Source organism: Homalodisca vitripennis, chromosome 7, assembly GCF_021130785.1.
Source record: "Homalodisca vitripennis isolate AUS2020 chromosome 7, UT_GWSS_2.1, whole genome shotgun sequence".
Lineage (NCBI taxonomy): Eukaryota > Metazoa > Arthropoda > Insecta > Hemiptera > Cicadellidae > Homalodisca > Homalodisca vitripennis.
Window position 1 is genome coordinate 82,296,724 of NC_060213.1, and position 12,973 is coordinate 82,309,696.

Below are 12,973 nucleotides of genomic sequence, written 5' to 3' on the forward strand. Positions count from 1 at the left end.
AGGAAGCATCTTCACAGAGTCGGCATCCTTCAGGATGTGTGATGAGCAGGATGAAACTGCCAAACACTTGCTCTTTGATTGTCCTATAATAGCAAGGGAGCGGTATGCCATCTTTGGTAGTTTGGACAAGGGTGGTGAATTTCCCCAGGAGGACCTTATAGGTTGTTTTCGGCGGTTTGTGGAACAGCTGAAACCTTAGATTTGTAGGCCTCATGGTGTGTTTCTGGGGTACAAAAAGGCCCTTGAGGCTCAAGTACATTGCAATAGGCTGTCCTGTAGAAGAAGAAGAATATAGACTGAGAATCTAATAAATTTATAAACGAGTTGATTCAAATTTGACTATATAACACAATTATTGGGTACTACGATGTCCTTATCTACTATTATTTATTAGGCTATACATACATATTATAAATATCAAAAGTTAAAGATAACCTTAACAAGCACTCACATGATCCTAGCTTGAATTTGGGTACTATCTTCACTATGTTTTTCTTATATCGTCAGAAATGGTTGGTGGCGCTGAAGGTAACTCAGATCTAGTCCCGGAACGTACAACTTCTCTGACATCAGATCGAGTTGTAAGATTTATTAAAGTAACTTTCAATCACAAAAATAACTTTACTAGATTTAAAAATAATGCACAATTACACATGAACTCTTTTTTCCCCCTTCCTGAGGGAAATGGATAGTTTTTTCCCGCACTTAGTCCTAAAAGAACCTTTGCGCCTCTCTTACTTTAATTTTGTGTCCTCAAAGTCCGAGGCTTTTGCAAAAACCAATCAGATTTGAGGGCTCCTGTTCTCTGATATCTTTGGGGCTGAGGAGATATGCTCCCAGGTATCTTTTCTGAGTTTCTAAGATGGCAGGACAATCTAACCAAATGTGCTCTGCTGATTCCTCCTCTTCTCCACAAAGTCTACACTCGTTAGTCTGGCTAAGGCCTACCCTCATAAGATGCTTCCTTAGAGGGCCATGTCAGCATTCCGAATGTTAGTCTTATATCCTTATTCTGATCTAAGAGAACTGTCCACTCTTTAAAATATATGGAGAGATAAACAATTTGGATAGTCTTAATACTGAGGCTCCACTCTAATTATTGTGTCTTATCCTCTTTTCCCAATCTTTGACCAAAGCTTTAATGTTGGAGAAGGCTATCCCACAACCTGGCTCAGGCTCCACCATTGTGGATTCCTCTCCCTTTTTGGCGAGGATGTCTGCTTTTTCATTTCCATGAATGTCTTCATGACCCAGTACCCAACCGAGTGTTACTCTGTTATTTATTGCCAGCTCTGCTAGAGCATTCTTACATTCACAGACCGCTTTCGAATCAAATGAACAGGTATCAAGTGCCTTCAATGCAGCCTGACTATCAGAAAGTATTATGTATTTTAATCCTTCTGTCCTCATTTGTATGAGTCTTCTGGAACATGAGTCTATTGTCATGACATCCACCTGAAAAACCGTGGCATGTCTTCCTAGGGGCACAGCCATGTCGACTCCTGGTCCGTGTATTCCATATCCTGCCCTAGAGTCAAGGCGTGAACCATCTGTGTAAAACTTCAGGACTCCTTTTGTAGGGTAGGCCTCCTTTTTAATCCATTTCTCCCTACTTCCGATAGAGACCATGTATGGGTTGTCAAATGAGTATTTCTTAACCATTGCGTCTGACACTTTGGTTAGCATTTCAGATTCAGGAAGTACTTGCAATATCTTCATGTGACAGACCTTCTAAGGAGGTAGCATTTATTACCTTTGTTCCTAAAAGCTTCATTGCACTTAGAGCGACTGTTCTCACCACCTCCTGCCCCAGAGGAGTGTATCCCAGGACCGCTTCAATTGCTAGTGCTGGGCAGGAGCTCATCACTCCTGTGATGCTTAAGCAAGCTAACCTTTGAAGACTCTGTAGCCTTTTAGCAGCTGTTGTTTGTTCTACTTTCGGCCATCACACTAAGGCAGCATATGTGATCAATGGTTTTATTAGGGTTTTGTAAATCCAATATATCATTTTGGGTTTAAGTCCCCATTTAAATCCAAAATGTCTCTTCCTGGCCCCAAGGGCCATTGTCGCTTTGGATATCCTGTTTTCAATATGGGAGTTCCAAGTGAGCTTTACATTCAGGATTAAACCCACGTATTTAATTTCTTTTGTTTCAAGCTGGAACTTTCTCTTCCTGGTAAAGGTAATCATATTTGTTTTAGATGGGTTAATCCGTAGACCTTCCGCATGACAACAGTTGCTTATGAGGTTTAGTTCTTTTTGAATTAGGTGTTCCAGCGTGCCTTTGTTTTTTCCTTTGATCGTAAGTACTAGGTCGTCCGCATAACATAGTAGCATAGTAGCCTTGTTCCCCTCTTCTCTGCTTTGCTAAGAAGATGAACCACCACGATCGCCCGCAGGAGAGGAGACAGAACTCCCCCCTGAGGGCAACCTTTCTGGGCCGTGATTGCGGCAGATTAGTCCCCGTACTTTGCTTTTATTTGTCTGCTTTTTAGGAGGCCTACTATCCATTTGACTACATCTGGGGGAACTCCAAAACGTTCTATCGCAGTCTCCATGGATTGATATGCTACTCGGTCGAAAGCTCCTTCAATGTTCATAAAGACGCTGACTAGGGCTTCCTTTTTTTCGAAGGTTTCTCCACCTCTCCCACTAAACTGTGGAGAGCAGTGGTATTTGATTTACCTTCTATGTAAGCGTGTTGTGTGGGACTAAGTTGGTGATCTGGTAATATTACGTCCCTTATGTGTCTGTTTATTATTTTTTCCATAGTTTTCACCATGAAGGCGGTTAAGCTTATGGGTCTGTACGAGTTGGGATTAGTCGGATCCCTGTCTTTTTTCCGTACAAACACCACCAGTGCTGTCCTCCAGTTTTTTTTATGTATCCTAAGGCGAAACTGCTTCTAAACAGAATGCAAAGAGTATTTAATAGTATGTCCAGTCCCTCTTGAAGAAGGGCTGGGAAAACTCCATCTGCCCCAGGAGATTTAAATGGCTTGAACGATCTTATAGCCCATTTAATTTTTTCATGCGTAGTCTGTTAGACCGCTGTCTGGATTTAGCAACCTCTCGGCTGGATCCCCCCTCGATTAAAGAATAAATATCCTCATTTCGAGCCAAGTGACCCCCCGGGAAGTGCGTCTCCAGAAGCAGTTCTAAGGTCTCCTTCCTGTTCACTGTTAGGTCACCGTTGGCCTTTACTAATCCCCATAGGGTTAGTGTGATCAGTTTGGAGAGTTTTTTGAAGCCTGGTAGCCTCAGGTAGGCTGTTAATGTTTTTGCAAAAAATTCTCTAGGTTCTTCTTTAATTCATTCTAAGTTCTTTCTTATATTCGTTTTGAGTGTTTAGATAAGGGAGCCAATCGTCTGTCCTTTTTGCCCATTTTAGTAGTTTTCTAGTTTTGTTTCTTAGTGTCTCCAACCTCCCAGTCCACCACAGCACGTCTTTCATCAGCATGTTTTGCCTGAGAGGGCAGTTTTTCTCGTAGGCCTTTATTATATAGCTTGTTCTACTAATTGTGCAGACCTTTCTAAGTCAAATCCATTTTTCTGGAAGGGTTCTATTTCTTCCAACTCTTCTACTAGGGACACTTGATATCCCTTCCAGTCGGTAGGTTAGGAACCCTGTGGGTCATGTTTTTCCCCCTATCTCCTCTATGTTGAACCTAATAGGGCAGTGGTCTGATAGTGAGGCCTCCTCTAAGACGTGCCACCTTACAATGTTTATGTTTTTGAGTCCTGTGGATAGGGTTATGTCTAGGACTTCTTTCCTAGTTCTAGTAATAAAGGTTGGACTTGACCCTCTATTTTCTAAAACTAAATCATTGCTAAACATAAACTGTAGAAGTTCCTCACCTCTTTGGTTTATGTTTGTGCTTCCCCAGTAGGTATGGTGAGTATTGCAGTCACAACCGAGAATGAGGGCCGAACCTCTATCTCTGCAGTTCTGCAATAGTCTTTCTATCTCTTTTGGTGGGCAGCTTGTTGACGGGTTGGGGAAATAGGCTGAGGCTATAGCAACCTCTCTCACGCCTTGCAGTGATGCTACTTTCACTTTAGCCGCCACCAGATCTCTTGTTATAAGATCTGTAATAGGAAAGGCTGTTATTTGTTTTGAAATTAGAATACATGTTTTGGGGTTTCATATTGATCGATCATATAATTATGAGATTACCTACCTGAGTCGTCAATCCTCTGATGCAACCTCTATCTTTTGATCAAGGTTCCTGGATTAGGGCGATATCCAGGCCTGTTGAGATAAACCTTCTTCCCAAGATGTCTGTTGTGCCCTTAGCATGGTGAAGGTTTATCTGTATTAGGCGCATACTTACGCCTTTTTTCCACCTCCCCCTGGTGGTCCATCCCCATCCCTCCTTTCGGATTATTTGGAGACGCTGTCCCCTTTTCTTCCTCGGGCCGAGTCGTATGGTCCTTTTAGAAAGGGTCCCCTCTTCAAGAAGAGGAAACAGGTTGATTTTACGCGTTTGACCGCTGCACTGGTTTGTGGAGTCGGACCTTTACAGGTAAGATATGTACAGATTGCTCTGACACCTTCATGGTCTTCTCCACTCCCATCTCTTCAGTGGTGCTTTTTTCCGTGGTGATTGTCTCAGATTTCTCTGAAGTCTCCTCCACCTTTGTAGGTTTTTCCGTGTTTCCTTGGTGTTTCTTTTTCAGTCTGAGCTGAATTTTTCCAAACTTGTAGCCGATCCATGGACCCTTCTCAAGTTTGTTTGTTGTGGTACAGTCGACTGCCAGGGTAAGTAGTACTGACTTTCCCTCGTCGCTTCTACACAGAACGTTCCATTCTCCGACAGAGAGCTCTTTGTTTTGTACTTTCAAGAACTTCATAATCTTGTTGGTGGTTTCATGTATACTATCAAGAAGATAGACAGTCGCAATTCTTGCACGTGGAATTTCTTCCTCTGGTACAATCCTCAGACTGGCCCCTTCCCAAGTCTTAAGGGAATCTTGCTTTCCCATTAGCCATTCAGTGGTATTGGTGTTTTCACAGGTGAAAATCAGAATTCCTTGTCTCCTGTTGATACCGTAAAATCTTGGAGAGTAGAGACCCTCCTGCTCCTCCACGATAGCTTCTAGGATGAAGCTCTGGATCTCCTCCATCTGTTCTGTCGTGAGTAGGGTCTCAGGAAAATTGTAGTGTAGAACCCCCACTCTTATACCTTCTACTGCTTGTTTATATGAAGGTTTCTGGGGTTTTGCAGATTGTTCCTTATGTTCCCCCTGTATTCAATCGTTTTTTGTTTTCTTTCTCCGATGAACTTCCAGTGTGGATCCATCAGAGTGAGGTCTTTTTGATTTTTTACCCTCCTTTTGTTTGTTCAGAAATTTATTTTTTTCTTCTGGAATTTGTTTAAGGCCAATTCCCTGGCTTCTTCTTGAGAATAACCTCTTTTCCGAAGCCAGATCATACGTTTCCTGGTGGCTCCACATAGTTTAGGCAGTACTGGGAGCAGCTTTTCGGCTTTTGCTCCCTCTTCCTTTTGGTGTTCGCCCTCCATTATAGCGTCTTCTTCATCAGTGTCGACTCTGGCCGAGTCGGAGGTTTGAGGACTTATACTAGGAAGTCCGCTTGTTTTTTGAGTTTGTTCAGTATTGCGAGGGTCGGAACTCATCACCAATCCCTCTATATTTTGTGAATTTTCATCCACTTTTTTGAGTGCTACAAGAGCTCTCTGGTTTATTTTAGTTTTTTGTGTGTTTCTTTACTCATTTTGTTCCCATGAGTAGCGGAAATCTAAAAGTCACCCCAAACATTGTCCCGCTCTACTTGGGGAAGGCTAAGTTTAAACTGGAGGTCACCACCAGGTATCCAGAATTCGCATATTAACGACCAAGCAATCCCTTGATCACACAGCCCCCCAGCATATGCTGTTCCACCTTGGCTTGGATACAGAAGGAAATTTAGATTTAGGATAGTTAGAGTTTTGGGAAGTTTACCCGACAGATGAGAGTAGTAAGAAACGAAAAATGATTGTAGTGAAGATGTTGTAGTTGTAGTTTGAAAGAAGCCAGCCTGATCGGAATAATCAAAGGTTTGGATCAGGCAGTTCCCAGGTGCACGCACACAAAAAATACAGCACTTTAGAAGAGAGAAGATGGCTGTGCGTGTGCTTCGTGGACGCTCTGGCTTGGCACATGTGCTGGGGTATGAAGACCCTGCCACTTCCACACCCAAGCACATGAACTCATACTCTCACTCTGAAAAAACTCGATGACCAATTAAAAAGAATAAATTAATTTCCTACAGTTGAGAGTTGAGTCACTGTCACTCAAAGGCTGAGCAAAAAGGATTTGTTTTTGCCTTAGTCTCTGCTCTCGTCTATTTCATTTTCAATTGGCTGGGCTAATTTTCAGTTATTTAAATGGACCTTGGTCCAATCATGTTCAGATAATTGTATCCTTTTAAAAGAAACTTTTTAGCAAATCTTATAGAAAAACTAAGCAAAAATCTCTTGCTTTAACTCAGTTGAATTTTTGAACTATGTAAGTAGTGCACTTTCTCCATGTCCCGTTGTATATGTAATTGATCTTGAGTATAAATTAATACCACCTATATAACTTGTATGTATGTTGTAATAATGTGTTAAAAATAAACAAACCAGATTTGTGCTTATCTTTGCAATTTTTTTTCCAGAATGGATCCATCAGCATGGCCAGAAATAGAAGTTGCAAACATGTTTGGGGCAGCTAGGAGTTTCATGCGTTTTGATAATAGTAAAAATGAAAAACTAAAATTTGCTTTCATAGCTGAAGCCTTAGCTACAAAAGGATTTCTACATTCCGTTGAGGAAGTTGAGAAAGCTTATAACTTCCATCTCAAACTGAAAATTGAAAAAAAGAGGCAGGAAAATGGAACTAACCATACAAAGACAGGTAACAATTTTAATGTCCATAGTTTATTCAATTTCTTTTTTCATGTCAGTTGATCTGAAGTTTAATAACTTTAATATCAAAAAGTAGATTACTATAGAAGTGTTAAGAAAGTGTCCAAAAAATGCAGGTACAATCATCATTTTGTGTTGCCTAGATTTTATAATGAGTATAGAATATAATACAAACAATATATGTCTTTGGAGATCCCTTAAATTGATTGTATAGATCATTAGATTCCTCTTTAAGAGCTTGAATGTTGTGGTATGAAGAGAGTGCCTTTTGCACAGCTCAATTCGTACATGAAAACTCACTGCAGTTATTTCATACGTACAATCCATTCTTCATCCAAAAATAAATGTAAATAATTGGTTTTTTACTGTTCTTTATTTTTAGGACACAGTTTGCTCATTTTTATAGTAATTGACTGAGTGGTAATGAAGCCTATTACTCGTAAGGCTGGAAAAATTCCATTTTTGTGTCTCTGTTTGAACGTTACATTGGACATGGAAAAGAAACTGACCTATACATTTGAAATTTGCATAATGCTTAATTTATACATTAGCAATACTGAATGTGATAATGGTGCATGTGACTCCATAGGACTTGGTTTACCGTCGTCAAATAGTTTTACATAGGTAACCATGGTGGCAACGAGAAAATAGTAGAATAAATAAATTTGTAAGTATTGTCGTATGAGAGTTTAATAAGTGACATATTAACACGTGTAGCTTATTCTTGCAATAAAAAAAAGAAAAATAATAGAGTGGAAAGGTCATGTTAAAAATATTTGATTTCAGCACACACCTGCACTGTAGTATCCTTCCTACCTTACAAGACCTTTTAGAATTTTTAATGCGGCTATGAAACCTAACCCAAGGCAAAAAATTTTTAATGTATCGTATGGGAAGATGTCTTGATAAAAATTATGTGTAGACTTTAAATTTTGCAAGATACTTAATTTCTACATAAACAAGAATGTCTTCTATGGTGGTGCATATCCAAACAGAGCGTCATTTTAGTCTTATCACGTACTAGTCTGACACAATTTAGTCTGCCTGTTTTTTAGGTCTCATTCATCATTTGACTCACCCTTATTAAATCTATACTATTGAAAACACAATTTTATAATTTTCCAGATGTATGTAATTGAGACCATTCATCAATTTTTGTACCATGTTTTAACAATTGGTTTTTTGTGGTGGAGGGAGGGAGCAGTTATTGTTTCCACAAGTCATGTTATACATCGTAACGAGATGGTTTTGGGCTCTGGGAGCCATATAAATGTCTCAGGTAAATTCCTCTCAACACGCATCAGGGGACATTTTTAAGTGGTTTTTAAAAGAATAACTGAACTAAACAGTGGTCAATGGAATATAGCTCACAACTGAATGACCTTTACACATTATCAAGAGATTTTAAGTAACTCATCACAAAAATTGGTATTATAATTATTAAAACAATAACAGCCCAAGTGTTTTTCTCTGAATTTTTACACAATGTATAAATACGTGGCATTTTAAATCTCTTAAAAATTATTTTCTGAAAGATGTATATATGTATTAGGGAAATTAGGAAATCTTTTCATATTTTTACCTTCAAAGTGCATACATGAATTCTACAGAACAAAATTTGAAAATATAGTTTTAATTTATTGTTCTATTTTAAATAATCATATATGAGTTATATTAGTTATATATAGAATGATTTTGAATGAAATTGTGTTGATCTTTATATTAAGTACTGTACTGAGGTATATACCGGGTGTCCGATGAAAATGTTTAAACTTTTGATTTCATATTACTTGCCCATTTATGCACCGAATATTTTCAAACTCTACACAATTCAATTAATTAATTTGTACGAACGTTGATCTAATATCTTGCAGAGTATATAGCAGGTGTCTCACGAAGAAGTTTAAATGTTTGATTTCATATTACTTGCCCATTTATGCACGGAACATTTTCAAACTCTAGACAATTCATTAAAATAGGGTTTGAAAATATTCTGTCAAAATTTCAGCTCTCTAGCAATTTTTGGTACAGAATGGTGGCATTTTGAAAAACTATACTTTAAAAACAGTAAAAAAACAGTATTTTTGGTTTTGTAAATTTATTTATTGTCATATTCTAGAGAAATAAAGCATTTTAATCAGAAAATTAGAACATGGCCTATTAAAAAACCTACAATTACAGTCCACAATTATTCTAACTGTAATCCATCCACAGCGACACACTGATAACAGCACTTAACAAATTAATTGTAAGCTCTTACAAAGACAATCTGCGGTATCCGGAGAAGTTCCTCTTCAATTGATTGTTTTAATTTCTCATCATTATTAAAGCTACGAGTATAAACTAGTTCCTTTAAGTAACCCCATAGAAAGAAATCACACACAGTTAAATCTGGGGATCAGGGTGGCCAATCTAAAAAATCATTTCCACGACCAATCCAACGGCCATGAAGGTTGTCATTTAGTAATCGCTTGACAGGATTTGCGAAATGAGGAGGAGCACCATCTTTTTTGAAAATTGCTTGATCCATTTCTGGAACCGTAAAATGAGGCAAGACTTGTTTATTTAAAACCTGTTCATACATATTCCCAGTCATTGTAATATCTGAAATGTCATAAGATAGTACCCCATTACAACTGACAGCTGCCCAAACAGCAATGTCTTTTGAGTTGAGTAGTCTTTTTAAGAATGTGTGGATTACTCGTGTTTTAATAATTACAACTATGCCTATTTACAGCAACATTGCGGTAGAAAGTGGACTCGTCTGAAAAAGAAATTTGAGTATGCCAATTAAGATCTAGCTCATGAAACTCAATGATATGAGAACAAAATTCCACTCTCCTGTCCGGATCATCTTCAAGAAGATTATGGACTAGGTGACTTTTATAAAATTTAATTTTGTTTTTCTTAATTATACCTGTACTGAAGACTTAGGAACACCAGTTTCAATCTTCCTTACTGATTTCAGTTTACCTGGAGATCAAAGCATTGATGCTCACACTATCACTTCTCTTTCCTCATTTGATCCTCTAGAGTACCTTTTTACGACACTTCCAGTTTGTAACAAAGATTTGTCCACTTATTGTTGGATTGCTAGGTGGTTCAACTCTTGGGTAGGCAACCTGAAATTTTCTAATTACTTCTGTAATGTTGCCAAAAACAATAGCCCACACACAACACTTCACCTTTTGTTAAACATTAAAAGCCATTTCTCGAACTCTAATATCAGTAAAACTGTAATGGAGGAGGTTAGGTTGTGTTTTTATAGCACAAGCAATATTCTTCAACCAAACCGCTGTTTTCAACAATGAGTATTATTAAACAGCTTTTCTTTAAAACTGCAACTGAGTAATCAAATCAGGTAATTCAAGAAATGAATTTTTATAGGAAGCAAAATGTTAAAATTTTCAATATGTCACCATTTTGTTTCTTTAATTGCTAAAATTTTCACAGAATATTTTCAAAACCTACTTTATTGCTTGTATAGAGTTTGAAAATGTTCGGTGAATAAATGGGCAAGTAATATAAAATAAAACGTTTAAACCTCTTCGTGGGACACTCTGTATATCTTCTTATCTTATAAATAAAAATGAATCACAAAATGTGTTGGTAAGCGCAAATCTTGAGAACGGCTGGACCAACTCGGTTAATTCTTTTTGTAAAATGTCCATTGAAATCCGAGGAAGGTTTTTATAGAGAAAAAAGTTAAGAAAAGTTACCTGGAATATTTGGAATTCAGAAATTTATTGTAGTTTTTACGTTTCATAATTCAAAGTAAACTGGCACTAAACAGCTGTTGACAGCTATAGTTCGACAAACTTTCTGAAACATCTGTTTACATTTAAATTGTATCAATAATAAGTAAACAGTGCTTGATCGTTAGTGTAATGCAGATAGTAAATAAAACATTAATCTATAAATTTTACTCCAGATTGCACCAGTGACAAATTAAAATCATCTAATGCATTAAATACTGTTATAAAACTAACCTTAATGAACAAAGTAATGAATGTTTTCACATTAAGTTACTTTAAACTGGTAGGTTTCTTTGACATTATGATATTACATTTTAACAATGGCTTATGGAAAAACAGAGAAATGAATACTAACATTCCTCAACGATTCATTCTTTCCCTGGCTACAGTCCAAAAATCAAGTGTAACGCAAAACTTTAATAACAATTATTTTGGAATTTTGCATAACCTTAACAAGAATTTTCCTCTTATACCGAAAGTACATAAGAAGTAGGTAGGACTTCTCCGTAGGTCGTAATAGGCTTTTCAGTCCTACTTATGTGTGTATTTTCTTCATCAGGACAAGGCAAACTCAACTAAGTCAACACGATTTTGACCAAAATAGACTTCAGAGAACTAGATAATCGAACGTATATAGTATTTTGATCGAGGCAATATGGCAAGCTAAACTGTGACATAGTAGGTAAGGGAATTTAAACGGTCTTAAGTAGGCACTTTTTAACCGAAGTAGGCATCTCGATCCTACGTAAGTATGTATATATATATTTTTTTTTCTACGTCAGAACAACAAGGCAAACTCTACTATGGTATTGGAAATATCTTAGACCTGAAATATATGACAAGGACTGGAAATATATGATTTTTGCCCGAAATAAGTTTCCAAGACCTGTGTGATCCAAGATTTGTGTTTTCTTGATCGGGATAACAATGCAGATTCAGCTGTGACGTTATGTACATAATCAGTTAGAACCAGAAATGCTCCTACACATGCCAAACATGATATAATAATTAATTTAAACTCTGATACTATTTGCCATGAACTTAAATAATATCTACCTGATGTATGCCTACTTACGTTTTAAAATTTTTATAGGACTCCCATCATATATATCATAATTGCTTTTACTAAGTAATATAAGGACTTTGCTTCTAAAGATTGCGTGCGAAGCCGTGGGTAACAGCTAGTATACACATATATATGAAATGGTGATACATTCTTGATGATTACAGTAAACACTTTTCAATATTCCATCCCCCGTTAAACTGAAATTTAAAAAACAGGATGTCCAGCGTGAGGGAAATACGGAAATGTATTTAAATTTACTATGTATGGGAAAAATGTGGTATATGTACAGAAATTTTCAGCTGAATGCATAAAAGTTTAAAATGAACAAAGCACGTCTAACAGTGATTTTTTTGTGGTCAAATTCAAGGATATTGGACAGCACCGTCTTTGTGAAAGAAATGATAGTGTTGTGAGAAGAGTTGACAGTTCAAGGTAACTCGCCACCAGCGAAAGTGTCATGGAATCGTGCCGATTAATCCTTCTATTGTCTATATAGTCTAGTTCGTGGTGGTGTATTGCAGTCAGAAGTTGTAAACATCCAAAATATCCACACTTCTACGTCTGCACTTCTACAATTGTGAGAAGTGTTGAAATCTGCAGTGACGAACATCCAAAATATCCACACTTCTACGTCTGCACTTCTACAATTGTGAGAAGTGTTGAAATCTGCAGTGACGAACATCCAAAATATCCACACTTACACAATTGTGGGAAGTGCTGAAATCTGCAGTGACGAACATCCAAAATATCCACACTTCTACAATTGTGAGAAGTGCTGAAATCTTTAGTTAAAAACATCAAAATGATATCCACTTCTATGTCAGCACTTCTACATTTGTGAGAAGTGCTGAAATCTGCAGTTACAAACATCCAGATTATCCACCTTCAACTTCCAGACTTTATTTTCGAGTTATATGCTTCAAAATTATATATCTGTGAGTGGTTTTAATCTTGTATGTGATACAAGACTGAGGGGTGGCTTAGTGTAGATTTTTAGGAATCAGAATTATCTTTATTTATAATCATCAAGATTACAAATGGTGTCAACGTATTAAACAATTACAATAGCCTTTTATTCTGAGGTGGCTGGGTCAGTTCTGGAATGTTCCTTGTAGGAATTCCTCAAGAGAATAAAAAGGCCTGTCCAATAGCCATTTCTTCAACGTTGCTTTCAGTGAGGAGCTTCTCTTGTGTTGCAGTTCTTGTGGTAGCCTATTGAAGAATTTCCTGCCGATGTACGA

The 12,973-nt window shown here is 37.5% G+C and overlaps 2 protein-coding genes across 8 annotated transcripts in view; one reads left to right on the forward strand and one right to left on the reverse strand.

Annotated features, from left to right (window-relative positions):
- LOC124365999 overlaps nt 1-12,973 on the forward strand; it is an 86,934-nt gene that overhangs the window by 2,617 nt on the left and 71,344 nt on the right. For all 7 annotated transcript variants that reach the window (XM_046822173.1, XM_046822172.1, XM_046822174.1 and 4 more), the window contains exon 2: nt 6,662-6,900. In XM_046822173.1, coding sequence (XP_046678129.1) covers nt 6,663-6,900 — 238 coding nt within the window. In that variant the 5' untranslated portion in view covers nt 6,662. The remainder of the gene's footprint in view (nt 1-6,661; nt 6,901-12,973) is intronic.
- LOC124366794 lies at nt 4,480-5,234 on the reverse strand. Its single transcript, XM_046823395.1, has one exon. It carries the CDS (start codon nt 5,125-5,127, stop codon nt 4,480-4,482), a length of 648 nt encoding a protein of 215 aa, XP_046679351.1. The 5' UTR covers nt 5,128-5,234.